At 42.1% G+C, this 18,854-nt stretch overlaps 1 protein-coding gene across 1 annotated transcript; it reads right to left on the bottom strand.

Annotated features, from left to right (window-relative positions):
* Positions 1-1,161: 1,161 nt before the first annotated feature.
* Positions 1,162-18,771, bottom strand: LOC110988271 (uncharacterized). Its single transcript, XM_022251622.2, has 21 exons — positions 18,658-18,771; positions 17,545-18,054; positions 16,843-17,075; positions 16,088-16,229; positions 15,156-15,288; positions 14,499-14,617; positions 13,999-14,218; positions 13,275-13,483; positions 11,925-12,111; positions 10,961-11,158; positions 10,044-10,190; positions 9,459-9,517; positions 8,072-8,370; positions 7,842-7,946; positions 6,960-7,181; positions 6,095-6,309; positions 5,025-5,165; positions 4,439-4,671; positions 3,681-3,801; positions 3,256-3,359; positions 1,162-2,711 (listed from the first exon to the last, which is right to left on the bottom strand). Exons 2-21 carry the CDS (start codon positions 18,050-18,052, stop codon positions 2,443-2,445), a joined length of 3,864 nt encoding a protein of 1,287 aa, XP_022107314.2. The 5' UTR covers positions 18,053-18,054; positions 18,658-18,771; the 3' UTR covers positions 1,162-2,442.
* Between the last annotated feature and the right edge of the window lie 83 nt (positions 18,772-18,854).

Here is an 18,854-nt window from a genome sequence, read left to right as displayed (position 1 = left end):
AGTCTGAAAGGTGTATTTCTCCCTATACAGATAATGATATCAGATTCAAAATGACTGAATTTAAACAAATGTTTGAACAATCTCATGCCTGTTGCACTCAGATTTCAGATTTTATTCCACCCAAAATTTTCCCCGTCTGGATTTGGGTAAATTGCCCCTTTTGGGGATATGTTAAATAGGCGTAAATCTGAAGTAACCATTCTGTCCTCAAAGCCTTATTTGCACTTAACACTCAGACTTGGACATATGGAAGGTTGCTGGAATCTACCCAAAATAACCCACACGATTTTGATACTAAAGACAATAAGTTTTACAAGGTAAGGACAATTTGGATTTGTGTGACCGGCTCTGCGGTCAGGACAGTTTGCATTTGTGTGACCGGCTCTGCGATCAGGACTATTTGCATTTGTGTGACCGGCTCTGCGATCAGGACAATTTGCATTTGTGTGACCGGCTCTGCGATCAGGACAATTTGCATTTGTGTGACTGGCTTTGTGGTAAGGACAATTTGCATTTGTGTGACCGGCTCTTCGGTCAGGACATTTTGCATTTGTGTGACCGGCTTTGCGGTCAGGACAATTTGCATTTGTGTGACCGGCTCTGCATAAATGTGTATTATGTCACCTTGTTTTGGAATTCGAGTTATATATATAACTACATGTATATTGCTCGCATCCCAAGTTTTCATTTGACATATAAATCATTCCAGTAGCATTTTACGTTTTGGAATTATTTGCCATTTGCATATTCATATAATTTCACTTTATCACACATGCTTTTTGAGATACATGTAATACCCTTTAAATATAACGAACAGAAATGGTCAACTGAGACACTCTCTTGATTTTCCTAAGCAACAGAGGCTTTGTTGTCAGCAATTTGCCTCGAAATATTTTTGAATTGCGCAACTTAAAACATCTCTTGCAGAGCAGGTCACATTTGTGTTTACATGTGTCTGAAAGAGTGCTTTCTTTTTTGTGGAAACCAAATTTGAACTCATTTAAATTAGATGCAGCACTACTAACAATATAAAAATATATTAAAAGGACAGCGTTAGGGTTAACAAATTCAAAATTTAAAGGATGGGCTAGGTTTAACAAATTCCAAATTTAAATGCACTGTGCCTGTGTTAGAAATTTAAGAATCTCTGGAGACTTTGGCTTTCTTGGTATGATCCCATACTTTTTAATTTGTATAATACGGTACATTCCTGGTTAAAGTTAACAATATATTTCATAATCAACACCCACACACTCCAAACACTTCAACTTTTGAAACCTTAACACATACATATCTGTTTAAACTGTACATGTACATCTGTTTGAAACCGAGTATATGATATCCACAAATATATACACTGTAAGTTCTCTGAGTTGCTTATTGCAAACTGATTAACTTTATACACGTGCACTTCATTTCTTTTAAATTATCGAAATAATTTCCAGAACATTTCCTAAAAATATTACACCCGATAAACAGTCATTAAGCCTGTGACTAAATCCTTATAGAAATCAAACACTATTAAAAATAGATACATGCATAGCTTGTAAAGGTATACTTCATTTCACAAAATGTCATGACTGTCTGATAAGCAGTAATTGCAATACCAAAGACAAATTTCTCAAGGAAATTCTTCAACAAAAATGCATTTCTATATTGTTATGTACACCCCTGCCTCTACCTTTGCTCAGCATATTTATAAATTAAATTTTTTTGTCAATGTTTCAAATATACGTACACAAAAACGATCATAGTTAGGTTGACTATCAAACATCTCGTTACAAATAAAGAATGAAATTTTTCTGGGAAGAAAGGTACAACAAACACCTGTTACAGCTACTGTATTCACAACATGATTGCAAGGTACCGGTCAGTCGGGTTATATCCTTTTAAGGCATTATATTCAAGGCATGCAACACCTTCTGACTCAGTTGTGGGTTGAAACACTGCCATCATTTCACGATACTAAGATTTGTGTTTTTTCTCAATTTCAATAATGATGCGGTATTGGGTACCGGCCATGGGCTCAAATTCTGTGATTTGAGTAAAATGAGTTTAGAAATACCCGTTTCCACTTTGTTGAAAGCCTCACTATGGTATGTATGAATAAACATTATGGCACAATGCTTGAATGTTGCACATCTAACCTCGAGTGTTTATGACGGAAGTTTTCCTGACTTTCAAATCAACTGAAGAACAGTAAAATAATGAAGAAAATTCTAATTTGCATAATCCACTCAGTGCAGGAACAAGCGAAAGTGCACTTTTGCACACTCATGACTTCCTTTTTGTGGGATAACACCCCATGTATGACCAACTTCTGTTGGAATGTACACCCCTCACTTGACAACCACTAAATAAAATTTCTCGTCATGTAATATCTAGAACTTCCAAATTCCCCCCCCCATGAAGCTTAAAATGGCCTGAAAAGTCAGGTTGTTTCTAGCGATACTGATAAATATCCAGCTTGATGCAACACAGTGCACCTAGGCCGTCAGCAAAGTACAGATACAAGTCCCTGTCGTCTGCCTTCCCCTCCCCGTCTCCTCCTGGGTCTCTCAGGTAGACCGGTAGGAAACTGTGATGGCCCCCACCTATGAACGGATGGATAGCAATGATGTCGCCGGCCATGTCAAACCAGTAGAGGCTCTCTCGGTAGTAAGCACTGGTCTCGTCACTGCTGGAGATCGTAGCTGAGACGATGAAGCCCTCTGTGGATGGACAACAATCATCAGATATCACTGGACGTTATTCATCAGAACCGATGCCTCAATTACATGAGAACTGGAAATTTGTGACCTGGCATTCCAAAACCAGGCTGAAGGCATCTTAGCTGTTATCGAGCAGGAAGTTGTGGGTTCGTATCCCACCTGAGTACGTTTGTGATTGTTTTCTGGCGTCTCTCGGGCCACCTTGAGAATACAGTGTGAATACGTACATCGGTGTATGAGCAAAACTCAGTATATGCTGAACATCCCTGACGTAAAGCTAAATTAATATCATTGACCATTAACTGAAATGGGTGCCTAAAAATCACACTGAGAGTTGCAAAATCCAGGACAGCTGGTGGGCTAAGGGTTTGTCATTCCTCAAGTTTCATACATGAAAGTGGATGAAATGAGGCTAGATTTCAAACGGAAGTTTGTCCTCAGTGAACAATATTCCTACGAAATGCATGCAAGTACATAAACACTCTGTATCAGAAGCAACAGGGTTGAACGTCTGTCATTTCTGGCAAGAGGTTTGAACATTAACCTTGTTCGCCGAGATAGCATAGCTCCTTAGGCCTCCCTGGTACCATCACATCCTTCACTTCCAAGACATCTGGCTTCTGCTCCCCTTCAAGAAGTTGACCCTCACTGTGGAAGGTTGAGGAAAACAAACTAGATTGTCACCTGCTGACCGAGTTCCCAAGCTACACCAAGTTGCCAAAATCCACATCTCTGAGGTTGAACTAGCAGCATGTGATATTATGAACATTAACTCATGGAAATGATACTCAATTCATCAAATCTGACTTTTTTTAGGGGGGGAGGAAACAATGACGGGATCGGTGAAATCTTCAAGTTGATTACATGCTGATAGATTTTGGGTGAATTGGGCAATTTTGCTGGGTGTGAAAACTGAAACTTGTTCCAGCACAATCTTAATAACATCTGACAACTGTTTGCACTACTTACTCCATTCTGCGTCTTCTTAGTACAAGTACATGATTGTCCATGCCGTAGAAAGTTGCACTGTACTGTTCAGTCCCATCACTCCTTGCCATTATCTCAGTTGTGCTCAGCACTTTGGGGTTGTCTAGGGAAACAGACATGGCAATATATTGGGCATCTGAGTACTAATCGCATATAAACACCTCTGAGTTGGACAGTTTTCCCATTCTAATGTGCTCTTTGCATTCCACCGCTATAGGCATGCAGAGCCTTGAACTGGCAGTTTGTACAATCGCATCAGAATCGGGTCAACGTAGCTTTTCCAAATACTGTCCAATAGCATGGTATAAGAACTAACGCAGCACGAGCAAAATTACTACTCAACATACACGGGAATCACTGAACCGGCTATACTTATTGTGTAAAGCTGCCAGATGGAGGCTCTGCATGCGTACGGCACCAGCATGCAAAGAGCAAATATCGACATGTATTGTCAAGAGCAAATAATCTTATGTGGGCGGCTCTAAGCTGGGTAATACAGGAACAGACTGATTTCACACGCTTTCCTGCTTGCAAATGAAAAGAAAGCGCCCTTTAAACAATGGGCTAAGAATTTGTGGACAGCACTGTCCAACAAACATGAATATTGGATTTTGATGGACTTTTTTTAATGATAAGATTAATTATAAATGGGAACAGAAGTGCAACAGAGCGGTTCAAAACCAGCGTATTTAAAACTGGACGATAGTCATCAGATGGGATGGCACTGTGAATTGACTTACCTGCACTCCCAGCGGGGAGATACAAGAGAAGTCCATTGTCATTGGGTGGTGTGGAAAATCTGCTGGAGCTCAAATGAACGATCACAAGTGGCTTCAATGCTTCAATGTCCATCGCGTACACGCCCTCTAGCGTTGAGACGTAGACGGTGCCCTTGGCGACGTCCAGCTTCTGTATACTGGTCAACTCGGTGGACCAGCACTCTGTCTGTTTCTCCAAGTCGCACACTGTGACCCTGGAAATTAATGGGTATGGTTCATGATCACTACAGCCCAGGGGGATGCAAAGGTTCGTCACGCTCAGTCCTGGCTCTTCAAGTAGATTCTACACATTCTTGGCAAGCATGGTCACAATTCGAGTCAGCAGACCAGACAGAAGACCATTCACAAGACCTGTCATAAGGCCAGTCACAAGTAACAGGGTGAACAATGAAAAGGAACATTTTTGTTGCAGTTCATTTGAATAGTTTGTGACTTGAATTTAGACTGGAGCGCTTGTGTTGGTCTTGTGAGGATCTTTTGAAGTCATTTGATGGTTTCAAGAGGTCTCGACAACAGCGCTGCCAATGAATCCAGAACCGGTTCTTACTTTGTCTTTTCCTTGTTGGTGCCGACAATTTTATACCCTTCGCAAGACAAAAAATATCTCTCCTTGCTGGAATCTTGCTCCTTTCTTTGCCCAAACTTCTTGAAGCTGAGAATGTTGCCCCGATCATCGAAAATCTGCATACTTTCAAAGACACAGGACAGGGGATAAAAATGCATGGAGTACGTTTTGGATCCATGATGATATCAATGAACAATCCTTGACTTAACACATTGTCAGAGCACTGGAATACCAAAGTTAAAGTGTTCCACGCCTTAGGCCAAGTTCTATTTGTCAACCAGTAGGTCGATTTTTTTTCTAGTACCCAGCATTTATTTTATGCAGGGAGTTACTGTGCACAATCATCTCGTGGTTGACAAATTGGCCGTTGATCGAACTTGTCCAAGACTTGTTTTTCTCAGAGTGTCTTGCGTGTCAATTTAGTCTGGCATCGAGGTTGATTTCATGTGTGGCTTTAGTCTGGCATTGAGGTTGATTTCATGTGTGGCTTTAGTCTGGCATTGAGGTTGATTTCGTATCAGCTTTTGATCCTAACAATTCGACCTGTAGGAATCAGCTTGTATGCGCAACTGTGGTGGGTCCAAGCTAAAAGGAAATTGAATGTTATCACTCTGTTTTAACTTTGCTTTACCAGTTGATGGAGAGCATAGATCATTGTTAAAGATAATATGATCTAATATTGACCTCAAGACAAGCTCAGTAATTAACTTTGCAAATCTGCAAAAATCTTACTTAAATTAGCATTTTCAACCATGCCAAATGTAGGCATGGAGCATGAGATGACCTTCCCTTTCAAAAGTTCAGCCCTTCCTGACACCAGGACTTCATTGCTTATCTTTAACATGGCCGAAGGTGACATATGCTTCTTCCTAGACAATTTGAAAAACCTTTGGTAGGAGAGCCTCATGATCTTCACTCACTCATTCACCCCTTCCAGTCATTTGGTACAGGAAAATATGGTTTAATTACTCAACCAAATAAAACGCCAAATGCTATCAACAATCTGGGAACATCTACGTGTGTTTTGAATTCAAAATCTCACTCTATCCTACTTGAGGTGCGTAAGCTTGCGTTGCGGCCATGCTTTCGGATCGTCTTTGAAGGCAAAGAGTAGACTGGCCGGTGGGTTTGGAGCACTCCAGCAGGAGCAGTCACTCAACAGGAGCCAGCCGTCAGGTAGGCTTGATCGGTACCCGTAAGGACGTTTCTCTTTACTCCTGACAACAATTGGCCGGCTGAAACTCTCCGCCGAGGTGCACTCAATGAACTGTAAAAAATCAGTTATCGCCCACCTTCATAAACCTACAGATGAGGGCTGTTGGGGCACACCTCACGAAAACCATGTACTTAATAATTCTGTCTTTGCAAACTGACATGAAGGTATGTGCGCTCACTCTGCACGCTGAAGTGCCATTTAAAGATGGTAGTTTTTACAAAATAACACACAAATATTTGGTGGGTACATGCGCACACTTCAGAGAAAACTGCTATAGAAGGTCTGACACATTCATTCTCTCCCTCTCTGTATACTAGAGGAATACTGTCGTGTTTGAGTAAAATCCTTTCAAATGGTTTAGATTGAGAAAAGTATTAACATACATAATAATTGTAAACAGTGTCTGAATCATATATGTACTTTACAGCAACAAAATTAATAACTTGGACTTGTTCTTCTGCGAGTGTTACAAACTGAATATCGTAGACAATCCAGTAATTCTCTTGTAGCCATCATGTTGGGTCAATTCCCTGTTTTTGTAGAGATTTGTTCTCACTGTAAAGACGTTTAAATGATCTGTCACCATTCAGTCACTATTTCTGTCCAGGATATCAAAACAAAAATCTACAATCTGAGATTTTGCCCGATATTATTCACTCTGGACTTGAACAAATTTAGAGTGAAGACTGCTATATACATACCACGAATACATCGTAACTTGGCATGATCAGCAGCAATACGACCGTTGCCTTGCCAACGTACAGAACCTTTTTCAAGGTGATCCGTGCCATTTGGAAGTTGTAACGGTTCCTCTTTCCCTCAACATACTTGGCAATATCCTTACTGGTTGACGGATGATGTTGGGCCACTGGATGCGTGAAATTTTCATCACTAATTTTGTGATTCAAAAACTCCATTACCATCTTCTCAAGGAAATGACAAAAAAAGACGATAAATCAGAAAGGTAAGACAAGACGCCATTTTTATGCTACCACTTCAGGGCGATATTACATTTAGCCAAAAATTGGAACTTTGAAAGGAGCAAGATATTGCTGCCAACTTTTGATATACAACCACATTCCACAAATATTGCTTCCAAAGAGTCATTGAACAGTATCTGTACGGTATTTCTTACAACCTCATATTTTTCAACACTCTGGGAGGCACCTGCAGAGTGGCATTTGCTACTACAACAAACCGTGAACAGCGGCCAAGCTACGGTTTAACACATGGTCCACCTCCATGGACTCCTCATACTTTGTACATGCTCAACAAACGGAAGACTGGCATGTTTGGACATCAGCTTCAAGTGAGTTGATGCATGCTACCCGTCAGCCGTGCCTGTTCATACAGATGCCCAGAGTGTGCTTTCATGTCCTCTAGATAAAAGTGGTTATTATGAATGAACTCTTTGAAGACAAGACCAGACACAAGACCATGCACAAGAACTGTGATAAGACCAGTAGCAAGTAACAGGGTGAACGATGACAAATGACTGTTCTTGAAGAGTTGAAGACTTGGATTCCAGCTAGAGGTTTTATGATGGTCTTAAGGAGGTTTCGATACAAAACCCATCTACTCACGTGGCTGTTGAAGTGATACTGCCTCCTGATGAAGAAGTCAAGGAAGTTTTCCGCTTCCCTGACGAGCTTCGCAGCATAACTTGACTCAATTGCATCAAGAACACTCTGAAATAGATTACAACAAAATCACAGTAACTACGTATCTCAAAGGAGGGCGTTTAGTGGAACTGTTCAGAAATTACATCAGTAACAGAGCTGATTTGTGAAAACTTGCTCGTCCAGGGATTAACCTTTTTTTGTTCCTTCAAGACGAGATCTACAAGGTCAACTTTGACCCTGGCTGATCCTTTGCGCTGGTAGATGACAGAGATGGCCGGCCGCGACTCTGCCTGAATCCATCTCAAGTCGTCTGGCCTTTTCCTACCGGGGGCATTTCGGGAAAGCCTGTTCGCCTCACACTGGTAGTAACAGCTCACGCTGGTGATTGCAAGGGTGACGGTTGTCGATGTCAAGGGGTCAGAGTAAATGATGTTCGGTTGTGGGAGGGAACTCTGACAGTCGAAGTTAGCTGCACGAGGATGATTGTTATCTGGAACGGGTAAAATATAAAAGGCATTTACTTCCATCCACAATTTTTGAAATACCAACATATGGTGAAATGCTGCCAGTTTTCTCCTTCTGTCCATCAGTTTTTACAGGTTTCTATGCATTAAGCCAAAGAATGCAATATAAGGATAATGAGACAGGTCTATGGAGGGTAACAGAATACTTGCACACCTCTCCTGCCTGGCGATGTGATTGAATCATTAAGGGCAGCCTCATCAAACACAATTTATTCATATTCGTTCATTCATATTCGCACTTATTGACATACGCAAATAAAATTTACAACAGAACTGAAGCAGGAAAGAAAAAAGGAAAACATTTAGGTTAAGATGATAAGAAGTCATTTCACTACGGATGCACACTCAGGTCAGCAGATGCAACTTCTATGAAAAACAATGTCCCCGACCTGTCTTGTCACTATCAAATTCGATTCTGACTCAGCCAATCAACATCACGAGTAAGTCGAAAAGTGACTTTTCTGAGATCGGTTCTTGTGATTATGGACAATAGCTTTATTGACTCATTCCTTTATCAAGATGTATTTTTGCATTGGGGAGATGTTAATTATATATAACGGGTTTGCCCTTACCCAACGTACAAAAAAATATATATAAATATACGTTGGGTAAGGGCAAACCCGTTGTATATAATTGACTCATTCCTGGTAATAATGTAAGGTTCAAGCCTTTTCTTTGTGTTCTCACTCCTTACTTTAACAATTTCCTTTCTCTTTCCCAGACCGTCTCCACCTTGAACTGATGGGAAGGCAAAAATGAACCTGTCTGGTACTAGTGGGCTCACTCAGCATTTGTTGAGCTTTCCCCAAACAACCCTGGGACAACGCATAACTCGTTTTGACGATAACCAGGATTTCATCTTTGATTTCTCTCTAGCAAACCAAGCGAGAGAGTTAACGTTTTCACTGCTGAAAAATATCAATTCTAATTCCACTGGGGATAGATATGGGATCCAAAGTAAAGATCAATAGCACTTGGTCATTTTCTATAAATTCTCCATTTCTCTTTCTGAGAGAATAACTGTTGCATCTTCTGTTAGCCTCATCAGTCTTACCATAGTTGTCCCATCGATGCAGCTCACTGTCGCAGCAGGGGTCACCCAAGTGAACTTGTCTGGTGGAAAAAAAAGGAATTGCTTCTTTAGAAACGAGTCGTTACAAACATAAAACAAAGCTCATGCTACAGCTAATCAGACCTCGCGTCCCATTTGTCCCTCATTTAAATTAAAAATATCCCGTACGATTGAGACCTTAGCCTGAAAATTCCTCTCATCTGATTGGTGGACCTTTGATCACATGCATCTGAAATGAATTATTTGTTCCAGTGTTCCACAGTCTCGATGCCACATGTGACGTTTTGTCCCACGTCAAAAGAAGAGTTTCCAGAGTAGCCACAGTCACAAGAAATTTCGGAAAATTTGTGGGTGATGCACGGATTTATTCAGAACCAGCAAAGACAATTCGGTCACTGCGGCTGGTCTATACCCCCTCAAGACTGTGATCATGAGTGACCAGTGGACCCTCTTCTGGTCACTCACAGTCCCACAAGGCACATACATTGCAGGTTTCCACTGATGACGTCATTGCCAAATCATATGCATATAATATACACCAAATTTTGCTAGTGCCCGTTTCCTTACCCAGTGTACGCATCCATGCAGACCTTTGTCATAGGTGGCAGATTCTGCATCATGGCACCGGTCAAATGACCTTTAGGGGTCACACGAAGGTCAAGGGTCAATCCCTCAATGTCAGCATTCTGTTTGCGCAATGCCCCATAAGAGAGTCTTTCAAAATAACAGGAAAGTAAAAATCATACTAGTTCAATACATGAAAACAACCAACTCTGCTTGGTGTGCTACAAGAAGACTGATCCTAACAGAGCCGAGGGATATTATTTCATCTGAACAGCTGGCCACCTGTCCTGAGAGGACAGGCAGAAAAAATAAGGCCAGGCAGTTATTGCTTATTCAAAATGTAAAAGTCTCCTTTTTAAACACAAATCTTTTGATCTGGTGAACAGGTCTTCCCTGTTCTTTCCTGAATACTTCGTGCAGTGGTTAAATACGGTCTCAGATAGCACAAAGGGATGTCAACATTTCAAAATTTGTCTGGGATAGTCTCTGGGATGGCAGTTTTTAACTTTGGCTGAGAAAGGACAGGCACATCCAAAATGAAACCCTGGCCAAAGGGCCTCTCTATTTTCTCTGATATCACCACAGTGAATTTTTCTCGAACCAAGACTTCAGGTATGTTTAAGTAACACCTTGAAGTCACTTTGGCACCACTATCAAGAAAATCTGACAAGCTGTTCTTGCGGTCAGCCAAATATGCATATTTTTTCATGGACATGCTCAGTGCCCGTGGGATGAGAGGCCATGAACTTCAAATGACCCCAACAACAAACCTACATTGCATTCAGAAAACTTGAACTTGAGTCGTTGAAAACTGCGCATTATAAGTACTTGTAATGAGTGTCAATTAATTAATTCATAATTTCATAAAGATTAGATGTGGGACAGCCGAGCTCTTTGGTTGGCTCGTTGAACTGGCTTACCCGTCGTATCTGTAGGTGGGTTGCTGCAGACCCCTTCGCCACACCAAGGGGAGAACGTGCAGGGGCTCAGAGACTGCTTTCCTCAGGGCTGCCTTCCGAGCTGCGATCCACTCCCCGAAGAGCCACCACGGGTGGGGTCTAATGTCGTCCTCTGTCACCACAGTGGCAATGTCGCCATGCCCTCTGCTCCAGATATTGCTGATCAGACCAGGCATATTATGCATATTTCTGCATGCTTTCTTTGTAACAAGCTTTACACTTTAAACTTCTTGATCCTTTTAAAACAATTATAAATCTGCCATTTTCCATTGAATTAAGAAAGAACAAACACTGTCACTGTTTTTCAACACATCAAGAAGAATTAAGTTGTTTAAAAAATGGCTCTCAGAAAAGTCCTTTGTTTAGATGTCCATGAAAATCTGGAAACTTCAGAAAGTGTTTTGCGAATGCAGGTATCCTTACATATAGGAGCTAGAAACCTACATGTAGAAATAGGTCTAGTCATCTTAGCTGTGCACCACTGAAAACTCCCTGACAGGATGAATCAAACATTAGCCTGGTTAAAGATTACTACTTGTCTAAGCAAAGTGGCACTTGGGTGAGAATGTAAGCGATATAAGGCTCAAAATGTTATGCATTTCATAGTTTTGATTTGGGAATATAAGGGATATGATGTTGAAAAGTTTTATGTACTCCAGAATTTTTCCATCCACTGTACTTGAGCTTGGCCGTTGTTTTGACAGTAAATATTGCTTCGGATGATGAGCATTCAAAATGAGCAGAAATTAGGCTGCATTCAGAAATATAGCACAGATTGATCAGATAGCTCTCGTTGGTCATCTGTATGTGGGTGTTTGGCTGCGCATCACATGTTTCCGGGCATACCTTGCTTTTTTGAAGAAGTCAAAATCGATGGCTAAAATAATGCTGGCCACAAATGGTGGAGTCAGGCGACCAAAATTACCTTGTCAAAGAAACATGGTACGCATTCTCGGCAGCTACTCCCTCGTTGAGCATGGCCAGGACAAAGGACAGATACATCCCGACAAAGGCACTGTCTGGGCCTTGAAGCTTCTCCAGATAACCTCTGGCCCCTGTTAGCCAGACTCGATTCCTATGTGCCGAATCCCGAAAATCTTGGTTGGTTGAATCTGTATTGACAAGCAAATAAACTTGGCTCTTAAATTTCCCAGTTGTAGTGCTATTTTTCCAGTGGCATAGTTATTTTTGTTTTATATCATTAAGGGACAACCAGTTCAATTGATAGGTGTAAATGTATAGAAATATACTACAATCTAATCTCAGTTCATCTTGATTCCACATGTAGTTTAAATGTGGCTCAATGGACAACTGTCCCCTTTTAGTGATGAAAATGCAAGGCAGGTGCAATGAAGTGAGGGGTTCACCGTCAATTTGCTTTATCTGCACAGAGTGATTGAGGGCACTCAGATGCACATCCATCAGCTTGGCAATTAGCACTAACAGGTAAATAACACTGCAATAAATGCAGTAAGATCCTGTGTGATTGTCACAGCCAGGGGAGGGTTGGGGTAAAGGCTTTGTCTGCACTCCTGGCTGTGGCTGTAATGCATACGTCAATGGCATGTATACAGCCACATCCACAAAGCTGCTGGCTTCCAAAGCCACGTCGCTGCTTTGACAAAGCGACAAATCTGCCCAAAACCGAGATTTTAGGCAATCTGATATTTTTACATATTCTCATTTTTTATGTCATCCACATGGTTACCGAATTTTGACACAAAAACAGTGTCAATTGCACTAAGAACACAAAGCAATGATAGTGAACCGAGTAAGTTTTTCATTTTCACAAATTGACAAACCTTGTGAATCTCATTGACTTTCCATATATGCTATACCTACGCCTTCGAGGTTTGCATTTTGACAAAGGGATGAATCTATGTTCTTCAACTTTGTCTTACAGCTTATAAATATGCACATGTTGTGTACTGCAATGTCACGTTCAGTGTGCACTCTAAAATTCCAAGTGACAATTTTTTTATTTTAATAAATGTCTCCTAAAATTAGATATGATCGATGAAAGCAGCGATAATATGCCGCCATTTCATAATAATGGGCTACTGCATACATAAAAAATTTTTCAGTGTTTTGACCCAAAAAATATGTGAAACCTCAATATGAAAAAATTGTTCAACTTTGAGTATGATTTTCTCGAAATAAGCCTTGAGGCTGAGTGGTGACAATATGTTTATTATTAGCAACAGTTTCCCTATAACTAGCCAATGCAGACACTGCAAAACCATCCTAGTAGGCTCAGTAGCCCTTTTTTCATTACCGGCAAGGTGGCCGGCGTGGCAGTGCAGTAGGGATTCCACGGCGGCTAACACCGCCTCACGGCTGCAGCGTTCCATCACCGGTTCCCCCGGTTCCTCCCACTGGAAATCCTGCATGCTCCTCGGGGGCGTCTGCTCCACGGCCTGAGCTTGCTGCGCCGTAGTCGACCACAGTCTGGCAGCCTGGATTGCTGAATGACCGGCCATCAATCTGAGAAAAATGATACCACAAGAATGAAACCTTAATCCATGCAACGATGGTACACATGTGCACATTATGAAATGCTTAGCTAAAGCCATTTAACCCTAACCCCCAAGAGATGCTGGCGCTATTCTTCCCCATTCACACAAAGTTAAACACCCATATGGGACTTTGTGCATAGAGGCTGTTGGACTTTGTTTTTCTGAGGTATGCCAAACCCAATGCAAAAGCCAGCTGTTATGGGCCTACCAGACCTATCCCCACAGAATTAAACACTTTACTACTGCTTAATTCTGTGTGCTTGGGGAAGGTTAGGGTTAAGCAGCTGTGCACCAACAAAATTCACGCACACAAACTCACTTTAAGAATATAACAAACATAAAGAGGGACAGGCATGGTAAGCTACACTTTAAACTCCAAAGTGACTTTATCTTCAATGAGACTTCCCCCAAGATGTAAATATACCCATCTTCGATGCAATTATTCAACCACACTACTCGTACAGAATTTGACACTGCACCCACCCTTGGTCATAAGCCGAAGCCGTCAGAGCCAGGGACTGCAGGGTCAGCTTGTCTGCGATCTTGGGGTGAACCTTCCTAGAGGCCACCTCGGCAGCCTCCCGAAAGAAGTGCCCAGCTGAGTCTGGCTGGTCAAAGCTCACCAACAGGCGGCCAATCTCAACCAGCACCATGGCTCGGTGACGGGCCCATAAAGTGCTCTGCTCTGTCTCAGAAATCAGGTCTAAAAAGAGAGACAACATACTCAGTTGAGCACAGCCCATTGCAGTATCTTAAGGCCAAACAAAAAAATAGTTGTGTTTCCGGTTACCCAAGCCAACCTAGAGATCACACGGCACCTATATCTATTTATTCGACAAATCAATAAAATATAAAAACTTATGGTGCCTTGCCCCAGCAAAACTGGGGACAAAACCTTGCTGTATGGGACACCAAGGTCGTGTTTGATGTCATGGTATTTATAATTCAGCCTTTAAACTGTTCAATAAGGACGGAGTCATTACCGGGTGGATATCGTTTGGCAATCTTTATGAAGGATTCCTGGGCTTTCGTGCATCTGCCCCTGGTCCACCATACATAGGCCATGGCGTGATCAAAACAATACTTCACCAGCTTGGGATATCTGTGACAGAAAACAGGGGGAAAATATTGATGAATGAAAAGTTTGCAAGGATCTCTGCCTCAATTCTGTTCTTCACCTTATCTTAAACTATTCCCACACACTCCTCTTGTGCAGTTAGCCTGGATCCCCACAAGTTGAGTACACTTCTGCACTGGCATGGGATTAATCCAGGTGAGTGCTAATTGGTGGACTTAAGATATGCCTATTTAAGTGCAAGACGGGTAAAGGATAGAAAAGCTATCAGATGCAGACACATTCTAAATGCAAAAATTGAGATTTTTGCAAGTACATGTAAGTAATATTTGTAGAAAAATCACAAATATTTCAGAAACTTATTCATTCTTTTGGTTGAGAGCCCGTTACAAAGGTTCTTTATGATAAAAGTACTAACTGGTTTCAAACTCTTTTTAGTTTCATAGGAAATCTTGACTCCTATCTTACAGATGCTAGGCCTCACACATGACAATCATTACGGTTACGTGGGCACACAAAAAAACCAATGAATATGCATTTCATTGGCCACGCCCAAGCTACAGACCTCTTTCTCAGGCATCGCTTGACCTGCTGGACGTCCCCATCCTTGCAGCCCTGCTGTTCTGAAGGGGAAGCTCCACCCTTTTTGGGGTCACCGCTCCGAAGTGGAAGTGCCAAGTTGATGTAATGTGCCAGCGCTAGGGAAAACAACCACACTCATGTTAGCGTCGAGTGCCAGAAAGACGCAAAATATAAATGACAAAACACCTTCTCTTATAAAAAAGTACAAGTTCCTCCACATGCACAAAATCAAACTTCTTACGTAAATAATTAGCTTTCCCTGTTTTTCATTGCAATTCAGTGATTAGTGGAGGCCTACAGCCCTGTAATATTAAACTTAACAAACACAACCACCACTCAAACCCCCCCCAAAAAAAGCAAAGAACCCCCCAAATATAGACACATGTACAACTTATCAATAAATAAATCAAATAAATGAACAAAAGAAAAATTTATTTAAATTTAGCATTTATGCCATTTTTCTTCATCGACACACTGACATGACTGAGAGACATTATGTGTTTGAACCATTCTCATATAGCAACATTAGTTTATGCTAACTTCATTCCTTCCCCCAGGTACTGTACATGTAACATGGCTCTAGCTCTGTGATTGAAAACTGCTTCATTCAACTGATGCTATGGGTATGCATCCAAATGCTGCACTGGTTTAGCCGAGCCAGGCACATACAAGCATGCAGGCAAAAGAATTTTCATCGGAATGAATACAAATCTGTGACACCTTCACATGAGATCCTATCAATGGCATTCAAGTGCCTGTTACATAGTTCCCTCCCAGTCATCTTGGAAGGGGTTTGGGGACAGAGTCTCAGTGTGAGCACATTTCAAGTACCAGTACCACTCGATACAATTTAGTTACGAGTGTAGGAGGAAGGGGTTGGCCTATCACAGTGATCCAGGACCCCTGGACACATACCTGCTATCTTCCACTCCACTGTGTCATACACCTGGCAGCTGGCAGGCAGAATCCACAGCTTCCTCTCAGGGTGTGGGCTCCAATCATATTGCCAATGCTTCCGTCTCCAAAGAGATTTGGTGTCACGCCTCAAATGAGTGGACTTTAAATAGAAAGATAAGGATGGGCATCGTGTCACAATTTATACACGTACATGTATTTGCCAGTGACATGCCTTCTGACAGATGAAGTTTGAAGTGCTCTGGGAGTTGTAATTTTTCAATCACTTTTTTTTTTTGGAGGGGCGGATAAAAAGATGTTTATCTTTTATGTGATTTGTTTCAAGTCTGTGTCACCTAATGAGCTTGTTCGATATTTCAAAAAGGCAAGACTGGCTGCACTGATCTCGAGTAGATCTCGAGTGTGCATGCTCTTCCCGAAATACCCTCGGATGCTGTTCATTTTGGGCATGTATTGTTGAAATACCGTAAGGGAAATCCTTATCCAATAACCTACTAAGACGTAATGGTGAAAAATACAGGTCACTGTCGCAGCAAGTTTGGAAATTCTCCATGGAGCATATTTCCACAGGTTTGGGGGGACAGGATGAGGGAAATGTACATGCATTTGTTTGCAAAGAGCTTTGGTCCTCGTTAAAAGCACTACATAAGGACCTGTTATTATTATTATTATTGTGCCTATGGCACGCTCGAAGATATCCAAAGAGGACTACGTTATTTTTAGTAAACAGCAGCAGCAAGTGTCTATGATCTCACCCTCGCTCCATGAGGTCCCACTGCCTCAACGAGGTTCCACTTGATCTGCTTCTCAAGGATTGCCAGGTTTCTGCCGAGCCAACGCAACTGTAAAGCAGCGAGCCTGGCCTTGCCACGATGCTGGGATAGGGCCGGCTTCAGTCCCGGGGGCAACGGACTGGTCGTGGAGAAACCCTTTTCCATGCACAGCTCCATCAAAGTAGGGACCCTCTGTGGCCTGTTTTCAACCTCCACTACAACCAAAAAGAAAGAAAAACAATCCTAACACTTGACAATTGCTGTCCGTAAGGTGATTCACATCAGGTCAAGATCGTCTTCCCTTGAGAGCGACTAGGGCTGGCTCCATGTCCCCTAGTATACAATACCATCATCAGATGACATGAAAGGTTCTACAATCCCAGCTGCATGATCAGTTGATGCATCGCTAAGGAAGTCGTGAAGGATGCTAGACAAAAACTCCACTTGATGCCTTCACAGTTTTTGCTGTGAGTAGCTGTTTTTATTCTTTCTAATATGAGAAACATTATTAAGAATACACTGTATAATATCATACAAATCTGGCAAATCCTAGGCCAAATAACTTAGGTCATTAAAGCATAAGCATTATAATTCAGATATTTGAGCTAGAGTCACATTTTAATTAAATGAATCAAGACCCTGCAAGTCTGCTGAAATAAACTACATGTGTACACCGTACTTTACCTTGACAGGACAAATCCTCGAAGTCATCATCTTCCATAAATGGAGCAAAAAAATCCCGCCGGAACTGTCGCAGTCTTTGCCTCTGTAACCTGGTCTTGCCTCTACGGTTTGAGGTGATTGACCGGGGGAGAGGTCCAATTTGCACTGCATCACTGTCGTCATCACTGCTGACACTCTCTTCAGTTGTTGCATCGTCACTGACAGCTTCGTCTTCCCCATCCTCCTCCAGGACTCTCCTCTCAACTCTATCTTCCAAATCGTGATCTTCTTCCTTGATTGTTGACCTGATGTCCAAGCCCTCTGCAGAACGTGCCACATTGTCTGCCGAGATGCCCAATGAGTGACCCCTGTCATCTTGCTCTGCAGAGCAAGAGGGCAGGGAATCACCACCAGTCATGCCAGTCTCAGCCGATAGGGCCAAGGAGATGGACCGTTGGAACTGTCCCTTGCTCTGTATGGCAGCCAGCTGGCTTGCTGGGATGTCACTGGATTCTACATCCTCATCCATAGCTGCACGAGACAAGCAGGATCACATGAAAGTACAGATGTGGTGCATACCTGTATGTAAGTGCCTATATCGACAGCATCTCCCAGAACTCGGTACAATGTTTGTCACTCCATTAAGAGGCCGTTATATGCTACTTTAATGATACATCCAGACATCAGACACTGTAGGCTTACAACTAGTGTCCAGGTACCGTGGGTACTGTGCGCAACACTGCGTTTTGTTAACTTTCTCAAAAACTTATAAGTAGTGCAGCAACAACTATAGGCCTACATGTACATGTACATTGGCCACAATCAATCCATCCAACCTACTGTACTTCCAGAACAAGGTTTACAGGTAGCCGTGTACAAACTCTCATAACACATTTTGGCTGTTGGATTGTCAGATCGTACCCTCATATCAAAGCTACATTTGTGCAATCAATTTTCATACATGCCTTCTTGGTAAAGTAGGCCTAGATGACAAATTCTACAATTAGGCTATACTCGGCAAGGTCCATCTGTCTGGGTTAAATGCCGAGGAAACTAGATGTGCACGTGTAGCGCAGGTAGCCCTAATGTGCCTAAATGCCCTAAATGTGCATGTACATGTAGGCCTAGACCTACCTCAAGGTCGGGAACCTTCGGTTCGGAAGTTCGGGGAGCGGGGTGTGGTGTTATCGAAAAGCGTTAGCAAAGTAGGCCTAGCTTTAGTAATAGTACCTAGGCAAGCGATCCATGGTTTCGCGTTGCCTGTGCAACAACTCTTTTGGTTGGGGGCGTGCTACATTTAGCGATCACCGACGAACGCGACGGGTGCGCGG

The sequence above is a fragment of the Acanthaster planci genome, linkage group LG06 (genome assembly GCF_054643075.1).
Source record: "Acanthaster planci isolate LZ-2023a linkage group LG06, COTS_SCS, whole genome shotgun sequence".
Lineage (NCBI taxonomy): Eukaryota > Metazoa > Echinodermata > Asteroidea > Valvatida > Acanthasteridae > Acanthaster > Acanthaster planci.
Note: the sequence above shows the minus strand (reverse complement) of the source record. Positions and strands in the feature narration are given on the sequence as shown.

What these genes read in the sequence shown, in the direction of transcription:
- LOC110988271 (XM_022251622.2), bottom strand. Translation starts at nt 18,052, where the DNA reads ATGGATGAGGATGTAGAATCCAGTGACATCCCAGCAAGCCAGCTGGCT. An exon ending in TGGGACCTCATGGAGCGAGG is followed by an intron (nt 16,230 to 16,842) that starts GTGAGATCATAG and finishes TTCTATTTAAAG; the next exon opens with TCCACTCATTTGAGGCGTGA. An exon ending in CGCAAGCTTACGCACCTCAA is followed by an intron (nt 5,166 to 6,094) that starts GTAGGATAGAGT and finishes TGTCTTTGAAAG; the next exon opens with TATGCAGATTTTCGATGATC.